This window comes from Embiotoca jacksoni, unplaced genomic scaffold, assembly GCF_022577435.1.
Source record: "Embiotoca jacksoni isolate LCO1_2020_lvr unplaced genomic scaffold, fEmbJac1.0.p SCAF_5, whole genome shotgun sequence".
Classification (NCBI taxonomy): domain Eukaryota; kingdom Metazoa; phylum Chordata; class Actinopteri; family Embiotocidae; genus Embiotoca; species Embiotoca jacksoni.
In genome coordinates, this window is record NW_027185403.1 from 20020463 (window position 1) to 20048205 (window position 27743).

Below are 27743 nucleotides of genomic sequence, written 5' to 3' on the forward strand. Positions count from 1 at the left end.
GTGCTGTACAGCAGCACTGTTTTTTTGATTGTGGCTTCAGTGAACAAAAGGAAGGCAAAAGGAAATTACTTCAGGATCCAGCTGGAAGGCGGATTTATTTTAAAAAAAAACACAAAGAACAAAGGACACTTCAAGAACAAAAGGAAGCAGCAACCGCATTTAGAAGAATAAAACACCTACACGACGCCTGTCTTCCTCTGTAGTCACGTCTCTGACGGGCCACAGAGATGCTCCTGCTGTTTTCTTGCCATTCCCGTCCGTGTGCATAGCTGGGTTGGGTTTGATAGTCCGCAGGCATCGTCCGGGGGAGTTCAGCAGAGGAGCCACAAGACCAGCTGTGGTCACGATAAACATCTGCTGAAAGAGCCAAGAGCCCAGAGCTGACGTGGTACTGGCACCAGCCGAGAGGTTGTGATTGGCTTATGGAGAACTAAAAAAAAGGGCAGCTGTTGCTGTACAACGGTGCCAGACATGCTGAATACTGTACCACAAGCTTACATTCAGGGGAAGTGGTCGCTATGGGCATCCATGTACATGTTGAGATGCCTGAGGTGCACAATACAAAGCATTACTCCCTATGACAGGTGTGTGTGATCCCTGTTTGACTAGCTAACCTACACAGTGCTGCAATTTAGATTGGCAGCCTTTCCTATGCAGAAAAAGGAACAGCCAAAGATCTTTTCTATTTCCTTTTCTTACAGGTTTCCTTTGAATCCTGCAGCAGGTTCCTGGTACATTCGCTCCCATTGCTGAATCAGCAAAAGGCTGCTATTGTAGTATCCTGCATATTAAAAAAAAAAAAAAACGGAGCTAAAAACAACAGTTGTGCCATTCAAGAGTAGCTGTTTTCAGTTAAAGCTGCAATAACTGATGAATAACTGGTAAACAAAGCATATAAAGCTTGCAGCAAATTCTCCCACTGTCAAAACAAGTGTTGACAACATATCCCTTAAATGGGCGTCGCCACTTTGTAGCAGGTGGCATCATCAGTGACCAGTCTGAGCTGCAATGAGTGGGCGTGAAGACACGATATCGAGGTCACCGGGGCAACATGAGCCGCCATTTCAGAAATACTTTGGCAAAATCCAAACATTTTTGATTCCAACAATCACGAAAAAAAACTCCACAAACTCCTGGGTGGACTGATTTGGGCTTGTACTTCTGGGGAGCTGTTACCTGCAGCCGCTTTATGCTCCAACCACCTCTCAAAATTATAAATACACGTCATGGATCCAACCTGAATGGAAAAAGTAAATCAGACAGAAAACTGCCCCAAGGTCCTCGAATGTTGACTCCGACAAGCTGTTTTAGTGTAAATTGATTGGAAATAAAAAGTACTGGAGAATAATATCCACTGACATGCAGTCTCTTTTAACACCACAGGCCAGACTAAATCCAAAGCCCAGTTTATTCCCTTTTAAATAAATAGCTGTGAAGAATGTTCCCCTGATCATCTTCCCCATTGTTTCATTAAAATGTTAAAAACATGTTTTACCATTGTTGCCATAACATTCAAGATGAACTTGATATGAATTTGTTACAAACAAAACAAGAACATCTAATAATTTCCCAAATGTAAACAAGCAGTATTTTCAATCACTGGATTTAAAGAAAACACATTTCAAGGCACCCTGTGGAGTTCTTCAACCAATAGAGACGTCCGATGTTTTTATGTCTCAATTCAGCTTTTAAAATCGATGGAACTGACTTTTGAGATGTATTTTGAAGAAGCATTCAACATGTTCAAAAAGACGCCATACGTTTTAGTGTAAATATAAGTGTTTGTTTACAGATAAACTTCACAGGTCGCCTTTTAATGAGTCTGCTGAATTAACACCAAAATCAACTCCAACCGCCTGCAGAGAGTCACAATGAATCCACGCAAAAGTTAACATTATCCAGTGCTTTGTTATTTTTTCCGCCCCCAGCTGCACTGCTGCTCGGCTTGAGGTTACCCTCGAAGGAGAAGAACTGATTCAGGATCAGATTTTTTGACATTTTTTCAGGATTATTTCCATGAACCAATCAAAACTCACACGGTAAATACTACCCAACATCGTTTTCTTCATTTATAAAGTGAAGCACAAGCATTGAAAAAAATGGATCCTCTTCTGCTGGAGATATTCATCTGTGTGTTTTTCTGATTGTGAAGCCGTTTTGCTCGATGCCTTCATTCTTTCTTTTCTTTTCTTTTCCCCTCTGCTCCGCCTTTAATCCCATCGGTCGTGCTCGGCCTCCAGCTGAAGTCGTCTCTCTCCTTCTCCCGTTTTTTTCCTCCCTCAGCAGCTGCTGCAGCTCCAGCTCCGGGCCCCGTCTCCCCTGTCATCCCTCCCCCTGCTCAGGTTGACGGTGCCCCCTGCTCCTCCGGGCGGCTGGCTGAGCACCAGGGGTTTCTGAGACTTCAGCTTGTGGGCCACCGTCATGAAAATAGCCTCGACGTGGTCACTGTTTCGGTCGTTCCCGTCTCCCTGGCTGTTTGGATTCTTTGCCGACGTCTCGAACAGCGGCATGGAGTGGGTGTCTGCGAACTGCTGAGCCACGTCCGTGCCCACTTGGACCGAGTCTTGGAGGTCACACTTGTTTCCGACGAGGATCCGGGGGACCTCCGAGCCCAGAGCGTGCTGCTTGCACTCCTCGATCCAGGCGGGGAGGCTGCGGAAGCTGGCGGCGTTGGTGACGTCGTAGACGAAGACGACAGCGTGCACATTGCGGTAGTAGTGCTGCACCATGGACTTCCTGAAGCGCTCTTGGCCGGCAGTGTCCCACAGCTGGATCTGTAGAGGACAACGTGGGAATGGATCAGCGGCCAAAACCGACAAACAGTTGTACTAACAGGTACAGAGTGTGTATCAAACCTGGTGGACATAAATGTAGAATGACTTCGCACCAAAGTCTATTCAAAAATGTGGAAATTTTAATAAAACTCCAGAATTGATGATGAACCTGTGATCTGTCGTGAATTCCTGAGATTTAACTAAAAGTTAGTTGCCCTGTCAAACATAGAGCCGACTCCTTAAAGAGGTTTTTCACAACATCTTCCCTGAATTTGGTTTCCAGGTTTCAGGATTCATCTGCAGCCAGCCGAAGCAAAGCAAAACTAACTTCACTCACCGGGTCCAAAACTCTGCTCAAACGAGGTTTTGTTTTGCTGCCGCAGGTCTCGGGTCCGTGTGTCAGTATCCAACAACCGAGTGGATCCACATGGACCCGAGTGGATCCACATGGACCCGAGTGTTTGCTGCATTGTGTCCTCTCATTTCTAATCGCTGTGTTGTTGGTGCAGGAGGTGGAAAACAGGACACAATTTGTCTTTGAGGTACATAAACTAATTATTTCCGAGAGCATTATTATCATTATTATTGCTGCAGCAGCTTGTTAATTTATCAAATTAATTGACAACTCATCATACTGCTGCCGGTGTTTGTGTTCTTGCTCGGTTAGGGACTTTTCAGGTCGACCACATCAGATATTGTCTTTTTCTTTTTTAACGAATGAATTCGGCAGGTTTGTTTCAACTCAAAGTCAAATTTCTTCCCTCAAACTTGATGAAACTCGGGAGATGAGACAGAGTTTCATCAAGTTCGAGGGAAGAACCTTGATGTCATCCAGATTATCTGAAAGTGTGTCACAAATTGAGGCATTAAAGATACAAATTGTTGTATTGTTACGGTAATAACCTCTTTAAATGTTATAATGATATAACATTTATAAATATTAAAGAAATTATTTAGTATGAGTAGGCTCATTATTTTAGCTACCGCTGTTGTTCCAACCGTCTAAATGCACACCACTCTCTGGTTTGGAGATGCTGCAGTTTAATGCTGTAAGTATTTAATAAACACAGAAAAAGACTCCAACAAATACAACTTCAGCTTCTGTTAAAGTTTCCTCCGTCTCATTAATCGAACCTGTTACAGACTCTGTCTTCACCGCAACAAAGTTCTGTTTTTACAGACATATCACTTTGTAATAGATGTGGAATTGTAGATAAATGAGGCAAAACTCTTTATACATGGAAGAAGTTTTGGAAAGGTCTGTCTGTGTGTGTGTGTGTATGTGTGTGTGTGTGTGTGTGTGTGTGTGTGTGTGTGTGTGTGTGTCAACGCTCACAAATTGCAGTTTGTGTGGCCTACCAGTCACTAAAGTAGAAGGAAATTGTTGTCACATTGAGAATGGTTGCTCACACTTACCATTGTGTTCACTCATATTTATCGAGACTCTATTCAATCCAAATCGATTTTTTTTTTTAATATAAAGCCAAATCACAATATATGTCCGAGGGCATTTAACATTCAGGTCCTTAAAACAGAACTTTACATGAAAAGAGCTCGACCCAATTATTCAACGATTCCCACAAGAGTAACAATTGGAGTTCAAACTCTCTTTTAACAGGAAGAAAAGCAGTGACCGAGCCGGCTCAGGTGGGCGGTGACACCAACTGGGATGATTGCATGAAGATAACGGTTAAATTCATGCAAGATTGGCGTAACATGTTAAACCTACAAATCTACTACTCCTGTAACATCATCAAAGCCTGAAGGGCAGCTTTCAATGTTGCTGCCAGGAGGAATTATGGGATGGCATCTCCTTTCCTTTCATAAAGGATGGTGTGCTAGGCTAAAGGGGAAAATGAAAGGGGGCATTGACACACCTTTCCTTAGCATTTAGATCATTTAACTAGCTCTCATTATGGCTGCCGGACAACTATCACCACTGAACATACAAAGATGTATTAGAAGTGGCTTATTTAGTACATATTGCACCTTGAATAGCGCATCATTGTCTGACTTTGGATCAGAAGGAAGTACCACTAACATGCCCTTGAGCAAGGCATTTCACCCTCAGCTGCTGATACAGATAAGACTATGGATGGACAGTATTTAAGTTGTTTTTGTTTGTATGAGCTTCTACCCTTCATTCTGCATTCATATGGAGTCATGCAGTACTATGTTCTCAAAAGACAGTCAAGACATCCAGAGGCTCAACATCTGCATCTGGCCTGTGTTCCATCTGTATTGTTTTCCAACCGTCTGCAGCGTTCATTCACACCTTGATTTTCTCGCCGTCAATCTCGACCAGCCTCTCCCTGAAGTCCACCCCGATCGTGGCCTCGGTCTTCTCGGGAAACTTGCCGGCACAAAAGCGGTAAGTAAGGCAGGTCTTCCCGACACCCGAGTCCCCGATCACGATGATTTTGAAGATGCGGGTCCTCGGCGGCGGAAGAGTCGAGCTCGTCAGGGACCCGGAGAATTCAACCGCCGACCCGCTCTCCGCCATGTCAACGCGTCAGGCTGGATGAGGCGTTTTCAGCAGCGGCTCCTGCACGAGCACTTCTTAGGTTTTAATGGTGCTGGAGCTGGGCACGAGGAGGCGTCAATTAAAGCCCTTCCGAGTACAGTTTCCGCCCTTAGTTAAAATTTAAAACACATAAGATACGCGAAAAATGCTTTATATTTAATCGACGTTCAAGTATTGTCAATAAACACACAGTATCTGTAACTCTGAACAACTGCATCCCTGTAAACACTCCCAATCCGCGGCTCAGCTGTGAAGCCACGTAAATGTTGTCCAAAGCAAGTCTCTTCTCGCGAGATACCATTTTATGCAACGTTCAAAGTCCCGTGCGAAACGATGTAAACTCGACCTCTATGTTCGCTCCAACTTTCAGGAGGCAAATAGTGCTCAATGGTATTGATATCAGTTGGCGTATGTTGAGTACCATTAAAATAACGTTTGGTCTCCGCTTCCATGCTGGTTATTTATTTCACAGGCCAGTCTGCACATTAGAATTCAGATGATGCTAGAAAGTACTACACTAGGTAGGTAGGTAGGTAGGTAGGTAGATTTGATTTCATTTGATTAATCCCACAGTGGGGAAATTTAATCGTCACAGCAGCATAGAAAAGACAAAAAGGTGCACACAATGTGAACAAAATTACAAATATGTATGCGATATAGGAAATAATATGGATAAAAAAATAATTATTTTAGAAAAAAAAATAGATATATTAAAATAAAGAGAGATATATAGAATTAGCTCAAGAGCTATATAATTAATATTTGAGTTTGAATTTATTGTGCAAAAGCTTTTTGAGTATCATTAAAATACTCTGACATTTATGAAATAACGAATAAATACTCATAAATAGGCTACTCGTGAATACGTACGCACTTTTTTGGTGAATCATCCATTGCAGTTGTTTTAGATGCCAGAATAGGCCTGTTTAATGTGTCTACTTCTCAGTTACTAATATTGCAATATTATATGTATTTACATATTTCTGCATGCATACACGCTATTCGACTAGTTGTGTGTATCACATTTACATATTTATGTGCATTATATTGACTGTCATTTGTTATTACTCTGCTTCTTGAGCCTTGGTGAACAAATCTGCTTGGTCATACATTAACAGTGGAGGTAGTTGGCAGCAACAATGAATGAATTCTGCTCTTCCTTGCAATTCATGTTTTATGTTTTTTGTGTACACTTTACTTTTAAAACATAACATTAAAACCTAATTCTATTTTCATAAAACTATTTGAATACTCAGGGGCACGTTGACACCAACTACTAAACTGTAGGTTCAATTGGCTTGTTTAACTTGTGAGTGATAAATCAAACAAGCCTGTGTCAATGACCAGTGGTTCAGGTGGATCAGACAGCAAGCAGCATGAGCAGCAGGTCCTGGTCCTGTGGTCGTTTCGTCCTCTGGGCCAGCATGCTTGTACCCCTGATCATTTCCCTGCTGCAGAGGCAGACACAATAAATAACTTGACGACATCACTTTGAGCACATTTGTCTTTATTTTTCTTACAATTTAAGTGGTAAATACAAACTAAGTAACAGATTAAGGTTGACACTAGTAGTTTGTCACAGCCTTATCAGGAGCTTTGTTGGTGGGTGTTCTGTTGTCGTCTGGACTTCTCTACACAGGACAAAACTCTGTAAAGAGAAAACAGTATAATTATTCAAGATGGAGATTCACAAACAGGTTCAAGGTAATCTTTTATTATCCCAAAGAGGCAATTTGCTGAACAGCCAGCAGTAAATAAGTGCAATCTGCATCACACACCTACCTTCAAGAAAACACTGAGTGAGTTGGTGAGTCAGAACTGTTGACTGATACTGTGCATCAAAATTTATGAAACAAAACATTATCTAATTGGGGTATCCAATGATTATTTTCACAAAGTCAATGAACTTGTAAAATGGGTAAAGCTCCAAAATTCCTGGATCCTACCCATCATGCAACCCAACACGTTTCATTAGACCTTTGCTGGCTGCCTGTGCTGCATTCATGCCTTGTGGCACTACCGTTTCATATCACAGGTCAACGTTGTGAACTTGTGATTCTCACCTTTGCTGGTGTCGTAGTGAAACTTTGCCGGCAGAGGAAACTGGAGGCATTCACCTTGTTTCTTGAAGGTCTCCAAATCTGAGGGCGCAATGGTATCATTCCTCCCTGCAGACGTAACAACAGAAGAAGAATGGTAAAACTATTTACTGGGGCTCATTCTGTTTGGGTGAATCGAAGATGTTTTGTGAGTGTTGGAGTAAATAACACAAAGAATGGTGGCTGCTTCAGTTTCAGGGTCTTGCTCACATTGTCACAACCTACTGGACGCTTAAACGTTTCTAATATTTAACACTGGTGCTTTTCTATGAGAAATGAAAATGTCACTGTGTCACAAATACATAAGTATGGTTTTGGGGGATTTGTATATCAAGTATTTTGTTTTCATACTTAAACAATAACTGCAGTCATTTAATAATTTAGTTTGTTGAACAATTATTGGCAATTATTCTGACAATTGATTCAAGCAAAAAATACTCAACATGAATCGTCCCTTTGTACTCCTGATAACTGTGATTCTTTCTTCAATTTTACACTTTTTTACAAACATGAAATCATCAAAAAATAATTTGTCAATTAATCTATAATAAAACTAAAACTAAACATCATTTGTGGCCCAATAAGAAATGTACATCAACTGGCTACAAGAAAAAAAATAGTGTTTCACATATTATTGCAGTAGAAATAATTATATTATATACAGTATAACAGTATATTCAAGTAAGGGACATTTTTAATGCAGAACTCACACTTGTAATTATTAGTAGTTGGTTTAGTAAAGGATCTAAATAGTTGCTCCACCATTGCCCATACTTACCAAATAAGTAGAACATTTGGTAAGTGTTGACTGTATTGTAGATGTGCATGATCAGATAGTCGGGGCAGGTCTGCAGGAACCTGTGGTAGGAAGGTACAGCTGGCACTTCACAAAACAACACAAAGATTCATGGTGAGAACAATATTTTTGACACACCAAGTATGTAGAGATTAAAACATGTTAGCACTGTGAAAAACACTGTTAAGTTCATAGACAAGTATAAGAGGTACGCATATTTACCCACAACATGTGTTTTCTTCACCTGCCTTCTCAAATGGATCATGTCCATCATTCTTGGTTTAAAGTGTAACTGATGTGATTACCGGTGTACATGTGCCACTAAGTGTTCAGTGAAAACAACTTTCGTTTGATCTGTAAGTCTTTGCCATCAACGATGGTCATATTCTGCACATGTCTGATGTTGCAGCAGACCTACCCTGAAACAAGACGAAATGAGATGAAACTTTAATGAGTCTGGTGTGAAAACTTGGTCTCAGCAGCAACAAATCAAACGAAACTAGTCTGCTGCCATGCAGCAGCAATTATACCTGATGATGGCTCTATAGCTGGAATATCAGTGGATGACCGATTGTGTACAGTTGTACCTGTAGAGAGCTCAAAATGGATTTCATAACCATGTAATAGTTTGTGAGACGCTGCTTAAATATCAACCTGCTAACAGCGCTATTTAAAAGTCAGTGTGATTTATGTGGGATCCATGATTGTCTACAAAGTTCATCATCTCATAGATGTTGACATATTTCACTGGTGGACTGACTGACTAACCAACATGGCCATCTACACAGCCATGCTGCCTAGCTTAGTGCGAACCAGAAACCAATTTCCCTCTGTGAATATCTGAGTCTAGCCTCCCTCAGGAGGGAACGTTTTTTTTCACGAGTACAACATATATTTTAAATTGCTTTAATGAACGCCGGCAGCTTTTATTCTGAACGTTCAGCGATTTTTTTTTTTTTTTTTTTTTTCCGGTCAACGAGAGTTGAAAAATATTGTAAATTTAAATTTTATTTTTTTTACCAGCCGTCCAATCACAGTGGAGGAGGGGTGGGACAAACGCGGTTAACCACCGACACTGCTCACTGATTGGTCCGCCCTTCAGAGTGGTTGCGTGCAAATGCAAAAACGAGCTGAGTTCCCAGACTGTATTTACAGTGAAGAAAGCTGAAGCTGTGAGCCACAGTCAACGCAGCCAGGCTACATGCTGCTTATCTTATCTTATCTTATCTTATCTTATCTTATCTTATCTTATCTTATCTTATCTTATCTTATCTTATCTTATCTTATCTTATCTTATCTTATCTTGTCTTTCACAGGATCTATAAAGATGGAAAATGTGTGACGATGATTCTATCCTGAAGGACTCGTGCTTTTGTTGCAAGTTATTCCACCTAGTTTTTCCCTAATCCGGAGGTGTTCAGCTCTGGAGAACAGCTCCCCTGCAGATCAGAGCACAGGAGTTACAAGTTCAAGATTAACTTTCAGGCCGGAGATGATAACAGAACATAAAAAGACTACTTGTGTCATTCAGCTGGAGTATCGGTGCCCTGATCAAACAGCAGGGTCTGGTTGTCTCCTGTTTTACTCAGCACCATCCACATGTTTTCCGTATTCCCCAAGACAGAATAAAAAAATGCATCATTGGCCAAACCCTCGATAAAGATCCACCTGCCCAAGATCTGTTCGCAGGAAAATAAGTGAGATTGAAGTTATGCGTTGTTTTCAAGCAATGTGATGGAGACGGACAGCAGAGTGTGGAGGAGAAGTTATCTGTACCTGGTCGAGCTCGTTCATTGTCAGAGGCCGGTTGAGCTGGCTGCAGTCGTCTGCTGTCGGTGCTGCTGTGCTGAAAGAAAGCACAGAGATGAGGACAAACACCAAATGTATTGCAGTCATGGTGGACAGCAGCAGGTCGGCGCTTTAACTCCCTCAGACCTCAAACGCCTCCATTTATAAGCCGGCTGTTACAACACTCCCAACGTGTTGCATTGTAGTTGGCACTGACATTTAAGGAAAATCCAAAATTGAACCTTTCTTGAAATTGGAATTAGGCAATCTTTTTGGAAATGCACAAACAAACACGTTGTTATCAGCTTCGTCCCCCCTCAGTGAACACTGCTGGAACATCAACAACATTGTTGGGAATATACACAGTGAACAGCAACACCTTCACTTGGAACATGTCGAAGTTCTTTCATGTTTCACTATTACAACTCTCTTCACAGTGTGCAACAATGTTGTCACATTAAATGTGAGTGAGACACAATCTGCACAACAGATGCAGGAAAAAGAGGTGCAACATGATGACAAAAAGGGATTAAAACACAATAATTGTAACAAACACGGCTAAAAATTGTAAGTAGCTGTAACTGTAAATAGTATAATGTATAGCACATTAGGAGATTGTTAAAAGTATAACCGAGATTTAAACACATTAGAAGCAGAAGATTGTCGGGCCCACCAACAGTTCATGTTTTGGATCTCTATGCTGTCCTTTTCTCTCTCTGCTCTCCTCTCACCCCAACCGTTCAAGGCAGATGCTCCGCCCACCTCTGAGCCTTGTTCTGTTAACAGATGCTCCGCCCACCTCTGAGCCTGGTTCTGTTAACAGATGCTCCGCCCACCTCTGAGCCTGGTTCTGGAGGTTTCCTCCTGTTAGGAGGGAGTTTTTCCTTCCCTCTGTTGGAGGTTTTTCTCCCTTGAAGAGGAGTTGTTGGGCTTCTCTGTAAAATCCAGTTTAATGTGTTAAGTACCATGAAATAACCTGTGTTGTGATTTGGCACTATATAAATAAAATTGAATTAAATTGAAGCTGGTATTAGTAGCTTCATAGGATGTCATAAAAAAAAGCAGCCCAAAGAACCACAGTGACACTCAGGCTCACAAACAAAACAAAAGCAACCTGCTACTCTTACGTTTGCAGAATCTGTTTGAAATTTGTTGTTGCAAATACAGTGGTGAGAAAATGGAAACAGTTTCACACAACAAACAACAAACAACAACAATGTAAATGAACAGGTGCCATGCTCAAAGGCTGTGTCATGGTTGATGTAAGCAGATGATCCATACAGGCTTTCACAACCATTCACTTCTGCCACCCAGTGGGCAATATGAAACTCACATCATTCATTCATGTATGTATGTATTTATATATGTTCTTACAAATATCAGTGTTGCAGTTTCAAAGATATTAAAATGCACAATGTTGACTTTGTTCACAGTTAATTTAAAATTGTTTAAACAAAGCAGATGTTGACAGCGGAGGTGAAACTAATAGATGGATGATTAATTTATCAACTGGCAAATTTTTTTTTTAACAATATCTGATTAAACTTAATTTTTGAAGCAAAAGTGCTGAATATTTTCTATTTCCAGTTTTTCCAGTTTTGAGGATTTGCTTTTTTTTGTTGTTGAGGTAATAATAATGACAGTTGATTTGGGGGTTCTTTAATGTTTGCTGGACAAATAAAGGCACTTTACCTCAGACAACAACAGGTTTGAAGGCTCTGAGCTACACTGTGTAACCATTATATAAATTACAAAAAATGTTATGCTCTTTAAGGCTTGCTACTCTTTGTTCAAGTCAGTTACTAACATAGGCTACTGAAGCATGTTGGAAATGTACTTTTCAATTACAAGAAACAGGACAAAGTGGATAAATTTGCTTTAATTCAGGCTTTCTCATCAGCTCGCTGTAGCCATAGGGCAACTGCTGCTATATTATTACTATTATCATCATTATTCACAAAAACTACACATTTCTGTTGCATCATATTTTTATAGGGTGGAGAAAAATACCAAAAAGAGATTTAAGGCTTCAGTCAGTTTTGGCCAAATGTGTTTTGGCTTTGTAGGTCAGAAACAATTGAGAGAATTTATCAATCAATAAACAAAATAATTGTTTGTAGCCCTTTAGTTTCAGTAAAATACTTCTTCAGAAAAAAAAAAAAGAGATGTTATGTTGATTTTTTGATTTTGTGTAATATGCTGGCTTGCCATCTTTGCATGAGGACAATATCAGAACAGTGTGTGAAGGTTATTTTTCCAAACTAATGTGTTCATGAGTACAATAAATGGGCTGCTTTAAGTTTGGAGTTGAGTTGTTTCTTCGCGTGTTGCAGAAGTCTGAGGTGTGTTTGGATACACATCTAAATGATCTTAGTGGCACGAGCTATTTCGTGAACAGAAGTAACAGTAATACATGATGCAGCAGGTATGCTCGTTTGGCATCCCTGATGTAACACACGTGAGAACTCCGCTTACCCGTAGTTACATCATGACCTTCACATGCCCACTACGTGTGTCTGCCCTATTATGGCCGTACTCATGAAAAGCCTAAAACATATCATAAATGTGTCTCTTCCTTATCTAAAACACTTTAATTATTTACTTAATGTTATGTCAATGCTGAATTGCGAATATTTAATTCATAAACAGTTCTATAATAATTTATTTACTAGAAAGAAAAATCAGGCAGTAAATGTACAGCTCAATTTGGGGGTCCTTCTGCGGTGCATGGTGCAACATGTGTTGGATGATTCCAGAAGGAGCTCAGCAGTTGCGTCGCTGTTACAGTCCGAAGACGAGCAACCCTGCCGGTCCTGAAGCTCTGCTTTGTCTCCCTGGTCTGGAAGTCCGCAGACACTCGGAGGGTTGACATCTTTCAGCTGTTCTTTTCTTCAACACTTCGGGGTTTTGCGGTTTGACGTTAAACGCTGTGACGTATTAAATATTTTTTGTTGACCGAGTAGACAAAGATGTTGAGTGTCGCCAGAACCGTTTCAAGGACTCTTCCCACCAGGAACTGCTCACGGAGTGTGTCGTCTTTGATGAAGAAGGTACGTTTCAAACACGCAAAACTGTCTCTGATAAGTTCGTCTCGTGCTGAGCAGCGTTATGAGATTTGACAGCTACTGTAGCTGGGTAGCTTAGCATGCTAACAGCATTAGCTTTAGGCCCACTTATTTCATCGCTCCCGTTTAATGTCACGTTAGCAACCAAGAAGCGGCCCGTGTCATCTGACTGATGAAATGAACATTTCAATTTGTTGTGCAGAAACAACGTCATCCGCTCCGTCCGGCCCTGGTGTGACTGAGAATTGGTGAACTTACATATGCTGCGCTGACGGTAGTTTCCAGGTGCTTAATGCTAAGCTAACGAGAGGCAGCTTACATCTGACCTGTCGCCGGTCTCACTCAGACATGTGTGTGTTATGTGTAAAGGAAAGCCTTTGGGTTTCTTTGGTCATTTATTTGAACATAGAAGTGAACACATGCTGTTGGATAGAAGTTGACTGGTTTCAAGGCTGCAGCGGATGAGTGGGTCTGTGACCTTCAGTGAGACGTCACACACACCCACAATATGCTGCAACACTTCTCACATGTTGTTCCACGACTGAAGTAACATGTTCACAATTTGGTAATCTACAGGCTTCATTTGGCTGAATTTCAATGTTAATTGGTGATAACGTGTTGTCATATACATGACCTGGTCTGTACCCTGATCTTAAACATCTCACAGCCTCTGGGTTGGATAAGTTCTGCTCCTGTGTTTTGGCAATATATGGCAATGTATCATAGAAATCTAGAAATCACTATAAAACATGTGATCTCATCAGATTTACAGCTGAAATGTATTGAATATTGGTTGATAGCTGTAACTATACTGTTTTGTGATTGTTTACAGGCATGCTGGAGTGGCTTCCAACCTGATGCTCTCAGAGCTCTGTCCAGGAGGGACTATGCGTAAGTATCCACACAAAAGTACCTAGATTTGTATGAACGTTGACCCCTAAACATGCTGTAGTAGCCACCTGAGAAATAGATACTAGTCTTTCAGAAATGGAAAACAAGAAGACGGTACATTCATGTCATATAGCTGCAATCCACGTTCCTGATGAGGAATAAAAACCTGCCTTGTAAGAAGTCAGCTACTCGAGCGTGTAATCGCATATATCTTTACTTAGCTTTAAGTATCACATTTTCATCCTTTGAAGGAATGATCTTACATCCTATTAAAACCGAAATGATCAGTGACAATATTAAGAAGTGAGTATGTGTTTTGTGTTGCAGGTCTGAAGCCATCAAGGGTTCAGTCATCGGCATTGACCTGGGAACCACAAACTCCTGTGTTGCGGTCATGGATGGGAAACAGGCCAAGGTGAAGATGAGCTGGCAATATACAAGAGGGTTGTCGGGTCAATTGTGGGTCCCAAAAATTCCAGATTCAAGGCTGTTCTGAACTATTTGTCCGCCCAAACGATCCTGTAGTGCGAAAAGTTTACAGACATAATGTGACCGACGAGGTCCGAGTCTCCCCGGTAACTTTAAATTGTTCCCATTGTGTGGAAATAAGTGAGGGATTATTGAGCAGAAACCCAACAACAGCCAATGAGAGCGAGCTGACTGGGGAAATAATGTGACCTTCGCACTTCTCGGTGTACGTTTGGTGATACAAAAACATGACAACACGTTGCTCAGAGCTGGAGAATGCTTGGTAATATCGATAACTGTGTGCAGCTTCTACTTTTAAAGTTTTTTCAGTCTGACTTTTGCCAGTAAGCAATCAGTAGTTGAACTCCCAGACTGACAACTGCTGTGGCTACAAGCAGCTGCTCGGTGTGTCTGATGATCCAACGGACTCTTTATGTCCTTTACACTCAGATATTTGTGTTCCTGATGTTGAAAATTGTATTTACCTTCATTTCTGTAGTTGGAAGCAAGAGACCATGCAACTATTTGATCTTTGTTAATGTCTGTTAGTTTGTTTTCCTTCATGCTCAGTGTAAACATCTCTTCGCAGTGTAACTTAACTGCTGCACTCATCATATATTTACTTTGTAAAACTGTGGCGTTTAAAGATGAGACATCATCTTCATTAAGGTTCTTCTCATCTTACTCTCTTTACCTTCTTGTAAATATTCATTCACTTCATGAGGACAAGGTTTTTCTGGGTTTTCTGAAAAACTTGACAGATTTGTCGTTCACTAAAATCTTTCTGAGCCTCTGTAGCAGGAAGAACCACAAACTAAAACCATTAGAGAGTAAAAACCTTCAGCTTCATATAGGAAATATTGCATTCCCCATAATTTTCATGAACCTGTTTGACAGACAACTTGGAGTAAACGAGGAAGTTGAATAGTGTATCATTTAGGGTGAATTAACAGTCTGAAGCTTCAGGAAGGAGCTGAAGGTTTCCTGATTTGCTCGCAGGTGCTGGAGAACGCAGAGGGAGCCAGGACGACTCCTTCAGTCATCGCCTTCACAGCTGATGGGGAACGTCTGGCAGGAATGCCCGCTAAACGGCAGGCTGTCACCAACCCTCAGAATACACTGTACGCCACGAAGAGGCTGATTGGACGTCGCTATGACGACCCAGAGGTCCAGAAAGACTTGTAAGTGCATCTATGGCTTTGTTTGAAACCTTCAGCATCACTGTGTACTAATTCTTATATAATGTTTGCTGATTACTTTACATTTACACCTTAAAGACCTTACTTGAGATCAGTTGTCACAAAATGTCTTAATTTTTTAACTGATTAAGTTTCCTTTCTTCAACAGGAAGAACGTCCCCTACAAGATTGTGCGTGCATCTAACGGTGATGCTTGGGTGGAGGCTCATGGGAAAATGTACTCTCCCAGCCAGGCTGGAGCCTTCGTACTCATTAAGATGAAGGAGACTGCAGGTAAGACGGTGTTTACATCCGACGTTAGGGCTGTGACGATATTTATTTTTCTTCCTAGCACAGTGAAAAGGGTTTTTTGGCGGTTTATTACGTGTTTGGTTTCGGCCATATTTGAATGTAAAATGATCAGAGAGAGAAAATGAGCGGTGACAGAATTTAGTTATTTTTTTTCTTTCACACAACACTCAGCCTCTCTTCCACTCATTGAACAGAGGGGCTTTTTGTGAAACACGGTTACTAAATCCAGCACATAAGGCGCTACATTTCTCAACAGTGCGACCGATCACAGACTGTGTTCCTGACTGGGAGTGGGACAGCTCTGATGTCAAAGACAACAATAATAATGATCATCATCATCATCATCATCATCCAACATACTCAAAACAAAACCCCCGTATGTTTAATAGACTGTCCCTCTTCCTCGTTTACAAAGTTGTCATGGCGAACAACTGAAATCGTATTATTCGTGAAGTCCTTAAACATATGGATTGAGGTCTGTCAATGATGATATCTAAACTGACTATTGTGTTATCACACCCACCATACGCACTCTGGTCATTTTCCCCTGCGTGAGAAAAGGGCCGATGATGAGTTCAAACCTGTCGTAGGCGTCACATGACTGCAGTCACGTGGTTGACGTCGCGGCCTCGTTCTATAGGTTACCATATGTGACTATTAGTTTTGGTAATGATTTGATGTTTTGTGTTGTAGAGAATTACCTGGGAACCAAAGTGAAGAACGCTGTGGTCACTGTACCAGCCTACTTCAATGACTCTCAGAGACAGGTGCGTACCAACACGCATGCCATTTATAATGACAGTTTAGGAAATGTATGTACGATAAGCTGTCAGGACGCTGACCTCGGTCTCAATCATTGTGCTATTGTAGTAAAGTTTTATCAAAGTGTATACCAACTCGAGTTGTTAAACAGCAAACAAGCTGTGTTTACTTCTCAAAACAAGTAAACGATCCACTGCCCCGGTTACAGAATTGATGTAAAGCCTCTTAGTCCAGCAACAATTCAAAAAAAGTCAGACAAAAACGGTCTGGATAAGTGAGCCAATGTCCAGTAAGTCCAATCCAGTTAAGTATTTAGCCCAAAACGCATTATTAATGACATTGCTGATGATTGATGCTTTGAACATGAGGATATGTGACTTCAGAAACAAAGAAAACATCGGTCAGGAACTTCCTACGTAAAGGAAGATATTTGTTTGGTTTGCTGGTTTTTGAGTTTTCTTATGAAAACAATGCCTGAAGGACATTTTTCAAACTTAATGGTGCTACTCTGTGTTATTGTAATAATGGTCTCTTTTATTTAATGACATTTTACACCATGCCACTTGTTATGTCTCCAAATCTCTCCAAATGTCTTTTTGTTTTTGGTAAAATGTCTGGAGTCACCCTTAGTAAACCGTGTAAAACATCTGGACTAGGTCAGATTACATACTGTGGTCCCTTTGTGTCGTCCCACTTCAGTCATCTGCAGGCATTTGTTTGGAAAATTTGGTGGAGATAAAAACTTTCTGCTTCAGTGTGTTTGAACTCCTTAAACACTTCCGAGTGTCACCTTTTAAAAGAGACCAAACCCCTGCATGGACAGAAAATGGTTGTTGAATGTATTTTGGGTATTCCTTGAATTGTTCCTCTTGCATGCAGTGATGTTATGGGAGATCAGTCGCATGGAATTAGATCATAGTTAGATAGATAGTTACTTTATTAATCCCACAAGGGGACGTTTTTTCACTTGGTATGTGTGTATAGAAAATCTTGGTGCCTTTATGGTGAATTTACCTTTTGTATCTCCAGTAGTACTTGGGACTGTACTTTGTTTGTTAGAGATGAATCAGCACCTCTGACCTAAAGTGTTTGGTTTTATAATTTCTGTAACTCTTCTTGGAGGAGACATAACATTGGATGGGAAGGAATCCCAATTGACGATGTGTTTCTTTGATTCTCAGGCTACCAAAGACGCCGGTCAGATCGCCGGTCTGAATGTGCTGCGTGTGATCAACGAGCCCACAGCTGCCGCTCTGGCTTACGGCCTGGACAAAACCCAGGATAAGATGTGTGTAGAAGACGACGAACACAATGGGTGTTTGAGGCTGCAGGTAGAAGTTTGCTCAGGTCTTCATGTGCCTGTGTTGTGATTTCCAGCATCGCTGTGTATGATCTGGGTGGAGGTACGTTCGATATCTCAGTCCTGGAGATCCAGAAGGGAGTTTTTGAGGTGAAGTCCACCAACGGCGACACTTTCCTGGGAGGAGAGGACTTTGACCAGCACCTCCTCCAACACATAGTGAAAGAGTTCAAGAGAGAGGTGGGCAGTCCGCTGCTTTGTTCAAACATCTCATTTGTGCTTCTAATTCTTTTTTCCTTTTTAAAGGTTTTAATGTGCACTTTGTGTCTCTTCTTTTCAGTCTGGTGTGGATCTGATGAAGGACAACATGGCTCTTCAGAGGGTTCGAGAAGCTGCTGAGAAGGCCAAGTGTGAGCTGTCCTCTTCACTGCAGGTACTCAGAACCTCTTCTCTCCTATTCTCTAACCTATTCTCATGGAAGGAAATGCGTTCTAGCTGTTGTACAAATGAGATTAAACATGTGTCGAGGTAGTTGTTCCGATTGGTCGTCAGCCTCAGGATGAGAACGTGTCCCTGTCCAGCTCTCAGTCAGCTGTCCGGTCTGTGTGTGTCCGGCTCAGTGTTACAGCGCTGGTAGAGGAAGCTCCTGTGTTGTGCTTCACTGCAGCAGGTTCTGTTTTAGAGTCTGCTGCTGCTGAGCTGCTGCAGGACTCGACCCAGTGAGAGTGGACTGTCCTGATTCTGACAGCAGGGCAGGCCTAGTACAGGGTCATACAAACATCTCAACTGTTAACAAGCATTTTGTTCCTGGTCATTCAAACATGATGACATCGTGTTTTTTTCCCCCGCACCCAGACTGACATCAACCTTCCCTACCTGACCATGGACGCTTCGGGCCCCAAGCACCTCAACATGAAGATGACTCGTGCTCAGTTTGAGAGCATCGTAGCCGACCTGATCCGCCGCACCGTGGCTCCCTGTCAGAAGGCCATGCAGGATGCCGAGGTGTCCAAGGGAGACATAGGAGAGGTGCTGCTGGTGGGAGGCATGTCCCGCATGCCCAAGGTACACAGCACACACACACACACACACACACACACACACACACACACACACACACACACACACTGTAAGGCCCTAATAGAGTTTTCAGTCTGGCTTATTTAACAATGCAAGACTGAGGACATTCAACATTCAATCACACAGATAAAGAAATGTCAATTTCTAACACTGGATCGAAATATTAAATATCATCAACAAATATATGATAATCCAGCCAATACACAAGATGGCAGCTTAGGTCCCAAAGGTTTCAAACGAAGTAACTTTGTGGCATTCACAAACCAACCACCCTAAACTGTGAAGATTGTGGTCTTTCAAAGTAAAAGTGGACCTGTTTGGTTCCTCAAGAAAAAGTTAAAAACCACTGTTGTAGAGTCAACGTGATCCAGTAAGTGTTGTGAAGTGTGATATCTACTGGGCCATAGTGGCTCTGCAATGTGGAATCGTATGTTTGTGGTGGCTTAAAGCAACATAGTTCAGTGTTTGAGCTGCAGCGAAGTAGACTGTGATTTTAACACGCTTTGGCTCTGGAAGGCAGAAATTAGAAAACTCCAACATTTATTTGTGGTTTTTGGCCAACTCCTCCTTCATAGGAAGTTTTTACATTCCAAATGGCACTTTAAATCTTAATTTAATCTAATCTTGCTTTCCAAATGAGTTTCGATTATTTTTTTTTGATTTTATAGACTTTATTAATCCCCGAGGGGAAATTTCTTCACTACAGCAGGGGGGCTCTCAGGGGGGAGCTGCTGCAGCAGGCTGCCACTAGCGCGGCGCCAGGTAACCTGACCTGAGGTGCATGTTTTTGGATGATGGGAGGAAGCCGGAAAACCCGGAGAGAACCCACGCAAGCACAGGGAGAACATGCAAACTCCGCACAGAAAGGATTCGAACCCGGAACCTTTTTTGCTGTGAGGTGACAGTGCTAACCACTGCACCACCGTGCCGCCCCACGGCTGTGCACAAAAAAACGAAACCAAATGATGCGTTGTGATTCCTGCTCTGTATGGTCCCACGTGTGTCCAAACCACGCAAGTAACACACTTTGTCTGTGCAGGTTCAGCAGACGGTCCAGGACCTGTTCGGCCGGGCGCCCAGCAAGTCTGTGAACCCCGACGAAGCCGTCGCCATCGGAGCAGCCATCCAGGGCGGCGTCCTGGCCGGCGACGTCACCGATGTGCTGCTCTTGGACGTCACTCCTCTGTCGCTGGGCATCGAGACTCTGGGAGGCGTCTTCACCAAACTCATCAACAGGAACACCACAATTCCCACCAAGAAGAGCCAGGTACTTCCAGCAGCCCTGCCGACTCGTATCATCACAAAGGTCGGAGGTCACACAACCTGACCTGCTGTAACTCTGTCACCGCCTGCTCCAGGTGTTCTCCACAGCAGCCGACGGACAGACTCAGGTGGAGATCAAGGTGTGCCAGGGTGAGAGAGAGATGGCGACAGACAACAAGGTGCTGGGTCAGTTCACTCTGGTGGGCGTCCCCCCCGCCCCCCGCGGAGTCCCTCAGATCGAGGTCACCTTCGACATCGACGCCAACGGCATCGTGCACGTGTCCGCCAAGGACAAGGGCACCGGCCGCGAACAGCAGAGTGAGTGCCTGCCATCATTTGCACTTTTTAAATCAATACTCAAACATCTAAATGAGGGTTCAACGTTTTTGTGAAGAACGCAGAATCCTTTTAGAAGCAAGACATTTATTTTGGTTGGAAACTCGATGGGATATTTCTTTGTGCGTGTTCAGTCCCGTGGCGAACGATATTTTCTGCAAGTATTTATTTAGCATTCATTTGCAGTCCTCTGTAAGAAGGAATGAATTCTAGATGCTTCATGTTTATGCAAGTAGCTTTAACCACCGAGGACTAACAGCTCCACCACTTTGTTATAAAGCTGCCGTAAAGCTTGGCAACAACATGTTGTTCATGTAAATTCAATTAATTAAGAAGTTTATTTGCAGTTGGAGGATTTTTTCCAAATGTCTCAAATGACATTTTTCTCCCTTCTTATGACTAAATAGTTGTTATTAGTGGAAATAAATGTTAAACCGCTGATTGCTGAGTATCTAAACATCTCCTCATCTCCTCAGTTGTGATCCAGTCGTCAGGAGGTCTCAGTAAAGACGACATCGAGAACATGATCAAGAACGCTGAGAGGTACGCCGAGGAGGACCGGAGGAGAAAGGTAAGAGTGTGCACATCTGAATTTGAGTCTAAATCAGATTTAGCGCTGATTACTCAAACCTGCCGTGTTTCTTTAAGTGGTGGTAACTACATGTACTTGTTCAACACTGTCTTAATAGTTGTATTGACTCGTTTTGTTGTTGCAGGACCGCGTGGAGGCCGTCAACATGGCTGAAGGCATCGTCCACGACACAGAATCAAAGATGGAGGAGTTCAAGGATCAGCTTCCTGCTGATGAGGTACGACTGCCGACTCTTTAGTTCTCGTTTACTCGGGTAAAGGAGCTGTGAACGAGTGTGTGTGTTTGATGGACCTTTAAATGGTTCCAATCACAATGGATTTAACAAACAACAGGACAAACATAGCCACGGCTACACGCAGTGGGACGACAGAGCACTGAACTGCAATACTTTTATGGCACCAACCGACTTGCTTCAACGTTTTCTAGCTTAAGAAAATGTCTCGTCATTTTCTACCAAATTCTGATACTTGGGCGACATTTCTACTTGTAGTGCATAACTTTTATCACATGTACGCAGAAGTATATTATTAATATAGTATAGTATTATATTAATCAGATTCTGCCCATGTAGTTAACGTAGCTCACTTCAGTATGAAGGATGAATCTCTGTGGAAACATCCAGCTGGCGACTCCTGATCGACCTGTGAGGTGTCAACGGACATCAGGAAATTGTATCAACAAAAAAGAACCTGGTTTTATGTGACAATGTATTTGATAAAATTCAGATAAAAAAAAAAAAGCATCAGTATTGACATCTTTGAAAGATGCCCGGCCCTTTACAGCCTTTCACCTCATTATCATGGAAATCAGATGGAATGACAGAGACCATCTTTTCAAGGCCACTTTAAACATGCACTCTACTGTGATGAGTTTTAGTGTCAGGGTTGTTGTTCCCTGATGTCCAGCTGCAGAATGAAGGAATGTATTTCACCTATTAAACAACATATAATTTACTTCTTAAATGTTGGAATCCATAAAAGGCAGTTAAATAAATACAGATAATTTGGTAGAAAATAATGGAGCTAGTAAGAAAAGGTTTTCTAAAATTGAAACTTTTTTTTTTTGGTGGTTTGTGTGGAAAAATGTATATTAATTAAGTCAGCTGATAATATGGATGTTTCTGGTTTTACTTAACTGTGTTTCATAAATGTTGAGAAGGATGGAGGCAGGATTGAAGCAAAGATGAGAAGTTGAGGCTTGCAACAATGGGTGTTACTCGATTCTTTCAAACATTGAAATCTGTCTTCCAGAAGAACTGTTGAATACAGAAAAAACATAAAACTTTCTACTTCTGTCTTTACATGCCAGCCAGCTTTATTCATCCATGTTTCCTCTCTGAACTGTCCAATCACAGTGCACCAAACTGAAGGAGGAGATCTCAAAGGTCAGGGATCTTCTGGCCAACAAGGACTCTGAGACGGGAGAGAACATCAAACAGGGAGCCACCAACCTGCAGCAGGCGTCACTGAAACTCTTCGAAATGGCCTACAAGAAGGTAGGAATCATTTAATATGAAGAAGTTGGGGTCATTACAAAGGAAGAGGTCGGGGCCGAGGTGTTGGTCACCTCTGTGAGTGGATGGTAACGTTTTCAAAATGAGGATCACATCTTGTGAGAAATTTCCCTCCTGTTTTTATGCCTCACTGTTTGTGTGGCTGTAACATTGGAAGAAGTGAACAGGTTCAGCCTGGCAGTGTTGACAAATTCATCACATTGTAACACCGCTGGTGACGGTGGAGACAGAAAATAAGTTCATCCATCCCTGAAGGAACGTTCGAGCAAACGGAAAATAGACACGGTGAGCACAACCGTGCTCATGAGAGTGCAGCGTGTTACATACGTGATGACCACCAGGTGAACTTAGTGTTTCGTCTCATGTGACGCACTGATTCCAAATATCTCCTTCACGTACTGGCACAATAATCTGATTAATGGCACAATTTATATTTGATTTTAAAGACTTAAATAACTTCAATATCATTTCTGTTGGTGTCTGTTAGGGGTCACCAATTTCGAATAGTCATTTTAATCTCCAAAAGCGATGAGTACATGCGACTTTCGTTCTTCCTTATCCCCCCCCCCCCCCCTTTTTTTGGTGTGTTTTTCCTTTTTACCGATGCCTGGTTGTAAAAATCAAACAGTTCAGAGCAAATTTCAAATAGTGGTGTTGCTGGAAATACCCATCGCGAGTCACAATACCTGAAACTAATCGGTACCACTGAAAGTCCGACGACAAAAAACGTCAACCAATTTAATATATTTCAACATAAACTATTATCTAAAACACACAGTGTGCTAACACACACACACACACACACACACACACACACACACACACACACACACACACACACACACACACACACACACACACACACACGCGTTATCTTATGTTGACAGACCTACTAATACAATGACTTGCAATTTTCTACTAATTCTTGCAATTTTACTGCGCAAAACTCACTTAAAGCTGCCGATTACATCACATTGAGAAAATCCACCACACAATTAAACACTTTTGATCATGACAATTACAGAAAAAACTGCTAGAAATCCTGGAGGGATTGAATATTGTTTCCTATTGAGGGTTAAAACTATCCTCACAAGACCTGAAAATCTGATGTGATTCAGTGAGATGACATTCCTTATTTTTAATAGAAAACTTCTATAAACTGGTGAGTTATTAAAAATAAGTAATGTCATCTTACTGATTTTCAGGTCTTGTGAGGATAGTTTTAACCCTCGATAGGAAACAATATTCAATCCCTCCAGGATAGATCGATAGATTTAGTTCAGATGATTAAACCACGGATGGTTTGAGTTACATTATTGGTTTTGCAGATAAATGTTTACATTAGTCAATGTTCAGTTGATTTCAAAAAGAAAAAACGAAATTCTGAAGAAATTGTGGCCTTGTCGACGGAGCTGCACGTCACTGACCTCTTCAATGTTCCTTCGTTCCTGCAGATGGCAGCAGAGCGGGAAGGCGGCGGCTCCGGCAGCTCAGGAGGCTCCGGCAGCTCCGGATCATCCGGATCATCGGAGGGCGAGAAGAAAGAAGGCCAGCAGTAGACCTTTGCACTTGATTGTCAGGAGGTTACCATGACAACGGAGGGACCGTTGGGCTCGGACAGTGGACTTGGCGGGCAGGGTGGCAGTCTTGAGTCATTCTTACCGTAATATATTATTCTACTGTGTTTTGGCAGTAAAATACTCTCTAGAAAAAGATAAATGTCAGCATACGCTCCTCCACGTCCCATGATATCCCTAACTGTTTGTAATTTAAATGTGTCCAACACAATGTTATGTATGTTTATTTTTACAAAGCTGTTAATTTACATTCTGAGGTAGTTTTTTTTGTCTTAAGACATCATGTAGGTTTCATCTTTTGTTGATGCTCCATTATTTGCAGCAGGTCAGCTTGTTGATAGCAGTTTGTGTTGTTTGAATCGGTTCACTGAGCGCGTTGGTGTTGAGGGCAGCCCTCCCTTACCGTCTATATTTTCTAATGCAAACCCAAACAGATCTGCTTTAATGAGGTTGTCAATTCATAACTTATTCTTGAACTCTGTTTAATAGTTTCTCTAAAGCATTCAGGAGGAATTGTGATCACACCTGCTTTTATTTTTGAGGAAATTATCACACGAGGGGAGAACAGAAGAAATCAAACGTCTGTGTGAGGATGAGATCCAGCTTTGGTTAAATGGTCTCTTATGAGGTGTATAAGGATGTGAGAAAAACGCTGTCTGAGTTTGTTGCTGCATTCAGTCCACGAGCGGTCAGGTGACCGCATGATAAAATTGCACAATAGAGGACGAGGCCTTAGTTTTACGTTCCATCTCAGACAGCAGGAGGAGGCTTAAAAAAACAACTGCAGGATTTGATCTGAGCTCAGCGGTCATTCCCCTGCAGAAGGAAGTTTTGTTGCTGCCATCAGCTACTCTGTGTGATTGTTCCTGCGTGCCTGCCTCTCGGTGAGGGTCCAGAGTGCTCCGAGTATCAGACGCAGGCAGAAGGTAGCGTTCGAAATTACTATTGGGGTGTTCATTTTTTTCTTTCTTTTTCGGGGGGGTGGGAGGAGGGTTGGGTGACTATATTACGAGAGTGAAAATTGAGGGTCACAATAACTTGCTGTCTTTTCTAATAAAAATCGTAAATGTGATGTTGTGTGCTTTGACAACAGTTTGTTTCTATTCACATCCGACACGTTTCATTACTCTAGTTATGTTTTGTGGACCTTGCCAGCTGGAGGAGGCGAAGGAAGCGACTTTTAGACGGATGGAGCTTCCTAAAAGAAGATAAAACGAGAAAGGCCATGACAACAGTGATGGGAGGGATTTGTCGAAGGGACTGAAAGACATAAAAGCCTTGATCCTCCCTCTAGCTGCCACGACACAAACGGAAGGCATCGCTCAAGTCAAACAAAGTCTTAACAACAGCTCAATTTCACAAAGCCTGTTGCAAGGAAGTTCAACATCTCGACGGCATGCGACCCTCTCTGTCATTTGACCCTTGATTCACATCAGGTGGCAGCTGTGACATCACTGATTCGGGAGCCTCAAGTTTGGCATTGTGGCTGTCGCCATCTTGGGTTTTTTTTGGAGCCAAAAGTGACTCACCGTGATGACCTTTGTGACCGTCTGTTGGACACACCAGTTCATGCATACCTGCTCCGATATGTATAGCATGTGCAGATGGCTCTTTTTTCCCCCATGTGGGCACTTGGATAAATATTTTACATATAGATTCCATCTTATTTAAATTTTTACAGAATAGTCAAAGAAAGCTGACTTTTTTTTTTTTCTTATGTGATTTATGATATTATAACGGTGTTATACTCCCTACTTCTAACCATGACTGTGACGTTTCCAGGGAGGTGCAGGACTTAATGGTTTATTGAAAAATGAGCCCACGGTGTGAAGACAAATGTGACGGGAGCCAAACGAAACTGCTGGGTGAACAAATGTAAAGAAGAACAACTGTGGAGGGATTCCTCTTTCAGAAGAGATAGTGTGAACAGAATAAAATAGGGAATGTGAAGATTATTAATATTTATAGATGAGCTGTAACCATAAACACGCCCAGTCGGTGCTTTCAGGTTTCTCCCACTCTCCCTTCATGATTTCTCTCCATGTTGTGAACGGCAACATGTTCCTGATTCTTCCTCTACTTCTTTATTTACGACACTATGTCCCAGCGTTGCATAAAAAAACCACCTAAAATAAATACTGTAAAGTTTTAAATTAATTGTTTCAAAAATATGTATTTGCTACTGTGAAAAACAGGTTCAGTAACATTTAAGGATCAAATGCAGTGACTGGTCTGAAAAGTCCAAGTATTTAGGCAAATGGCCCAGGTAAAAGTGCTTGTTATTAATTAGATAAAGATGGACATGATTGGTATTTAGGACAGACCGATTGATTTCAATACTAAAAAGAAATAAAGCAGAGGAAGGTTACAGCGTCCGAGTATCTGAATCTGTCAACAAAATAAGTGAATGAATCGATTTGTAGCTGAATGAGAGAAACTGGGTCGACGGAGCTGCTGAAGGAAATCTGAATAACTGAGTGAGTGTGAACACGTGGCTGTTATCTGGAGGCAGTACGTACCACTGCAGACTCCATTTGTATCGAACTCATAAAAATTCTGCTTGTTGATTTTGGGCCAGCTATTCTCTGCAGTTCTCTGTAATCAGTCAGGGGAGCAGAGATCTATGGTGGCCCCAAAGGACAAACATCAAGAGAGATCCTGAGAAGCCACTGCATTCCCAAAATAAATAAAAATATGTAAGGAAAGATGAAGGTGATAATGAATCCTGACTGTACTCGAGTGATATGATGCAACTCGATTTAATATAAGTATGTTGGAAAATGTTAAAAGTGGGTCTTAGGAAAGTGAGCTTTATTATATTGACGTGTTCATAATGTAAAGTCTGTGGGCGAGACCGGTGGGGGAAACAATAACACACATGTCCGTGAGCCCATTGCATCTTTGAGTTTGTTATCCAGCTCTCCTTAATGTTTGCATCGGTGCAACATGAGAACCTTTTTTTTTTTTTTTTTTTTTTTTTAATTTTTTTTAATATTTGTTTACATTTTGATTGGCCTGATTTAATACATGAGAGAGGGGATTGTGGTGGTTTGATTATAGCCATCATTCTATAGCAGCAATCATTTAAACTAAAAGTTGCTTCTTTATACAAAGCTTAAAAGTTTCATTTTCTCCAAAGAATGTGGTGACTCATTGGTCATGTGGACATCCAGCAGGGGGGAGCAGTGTTTTATCGTTCAGCTGCACCTGAGCTGCACAGATTTATTACACCGCATCTTCATCTGAAGCCGGTCTTCGTTCTATATTGTTTTGTTCTTGACCAGTGAAGTTGGCATATTTTGGTTGTTGATGCAGAATTTTTAAAGTATAGTTTAAAAAGGTTGATTTCACAGATGAATAAAACACATTATTTTAATGGTGGTGCAATATGTACAGAATAAATGCTTTCTTGGAGCCACTAAAAT

The 27743-nt window shown here is 41.7% G+C and overlaps 2 protein-coding genes and 1 non-coding gene across 3 annotated transcripts; 2 read left to right on the forward strand and 1 right to left on the reverse strand.

Moving 5' to 3' along the window:
- Nucleotides 1–65: 65 nt before the first annotated feature.
- rab33ba (RAB33B, member RAS oncogene family a) lies at nt 66–5550 on the reverse strand. Its single transcript, XM_069171201.1, has 2 exons — nt 5050–5550; nt 66–2774 (listed from the first exon to the last, which is right to left on the reverse strand). The coding sequence occupies exons 1-2, from the start codon at nt 5275–5277 to the stop codon at nt 2280–2282; spliced, it is 723 nt and encodes a 240-aa protein (XP_069027302.1). The 5' UTR covers nt 5278–5550; the 3' UTR covers nt 66–2279.
- Nucleotides 5551–12737: 7187 nt separating this feature from the next.
- hspa9 (heat shock protein 9) lies at nt 12738–25390 on the forward strand. The gene is made up of 16 exons (XM_069170817.1): nt 12738–13031; nt 13879–13937; nt 14265–14352; nt 15405–15586; nt 15753–15877; nt 16589–16662; nt 17839–17945; nt 18035–18197; nt 18298–18390; nt 18813–19022; nt 20077–20304; nt 20396–20618; nt 21113–21207; nt 21353–21445; nt 22583–22723; nt 24196–25390. Exons 1-16 carry the CDS (start codon nt 12951–12953, stop codon nt 24298–24300), a joined length of 2067 nt encoding a protein of 688 aa, XP_069026918.1. The 5' UTR covers nt 12738–12950; the 3' UTR covers nt 24301–25390.
- Nucleotides 18534–18735, forward strand: LOC138211800 (small nucleolar RNA SNORA74). Its single transcript, XR_011179357.1, has one exon. It is a non-coding gene; the product is annotated as a small nucleolar RNA SNORA74 (small nucleolar RNA).
- Nucleotides 25391–27743: the final 2353 nt, after the last annotated feature.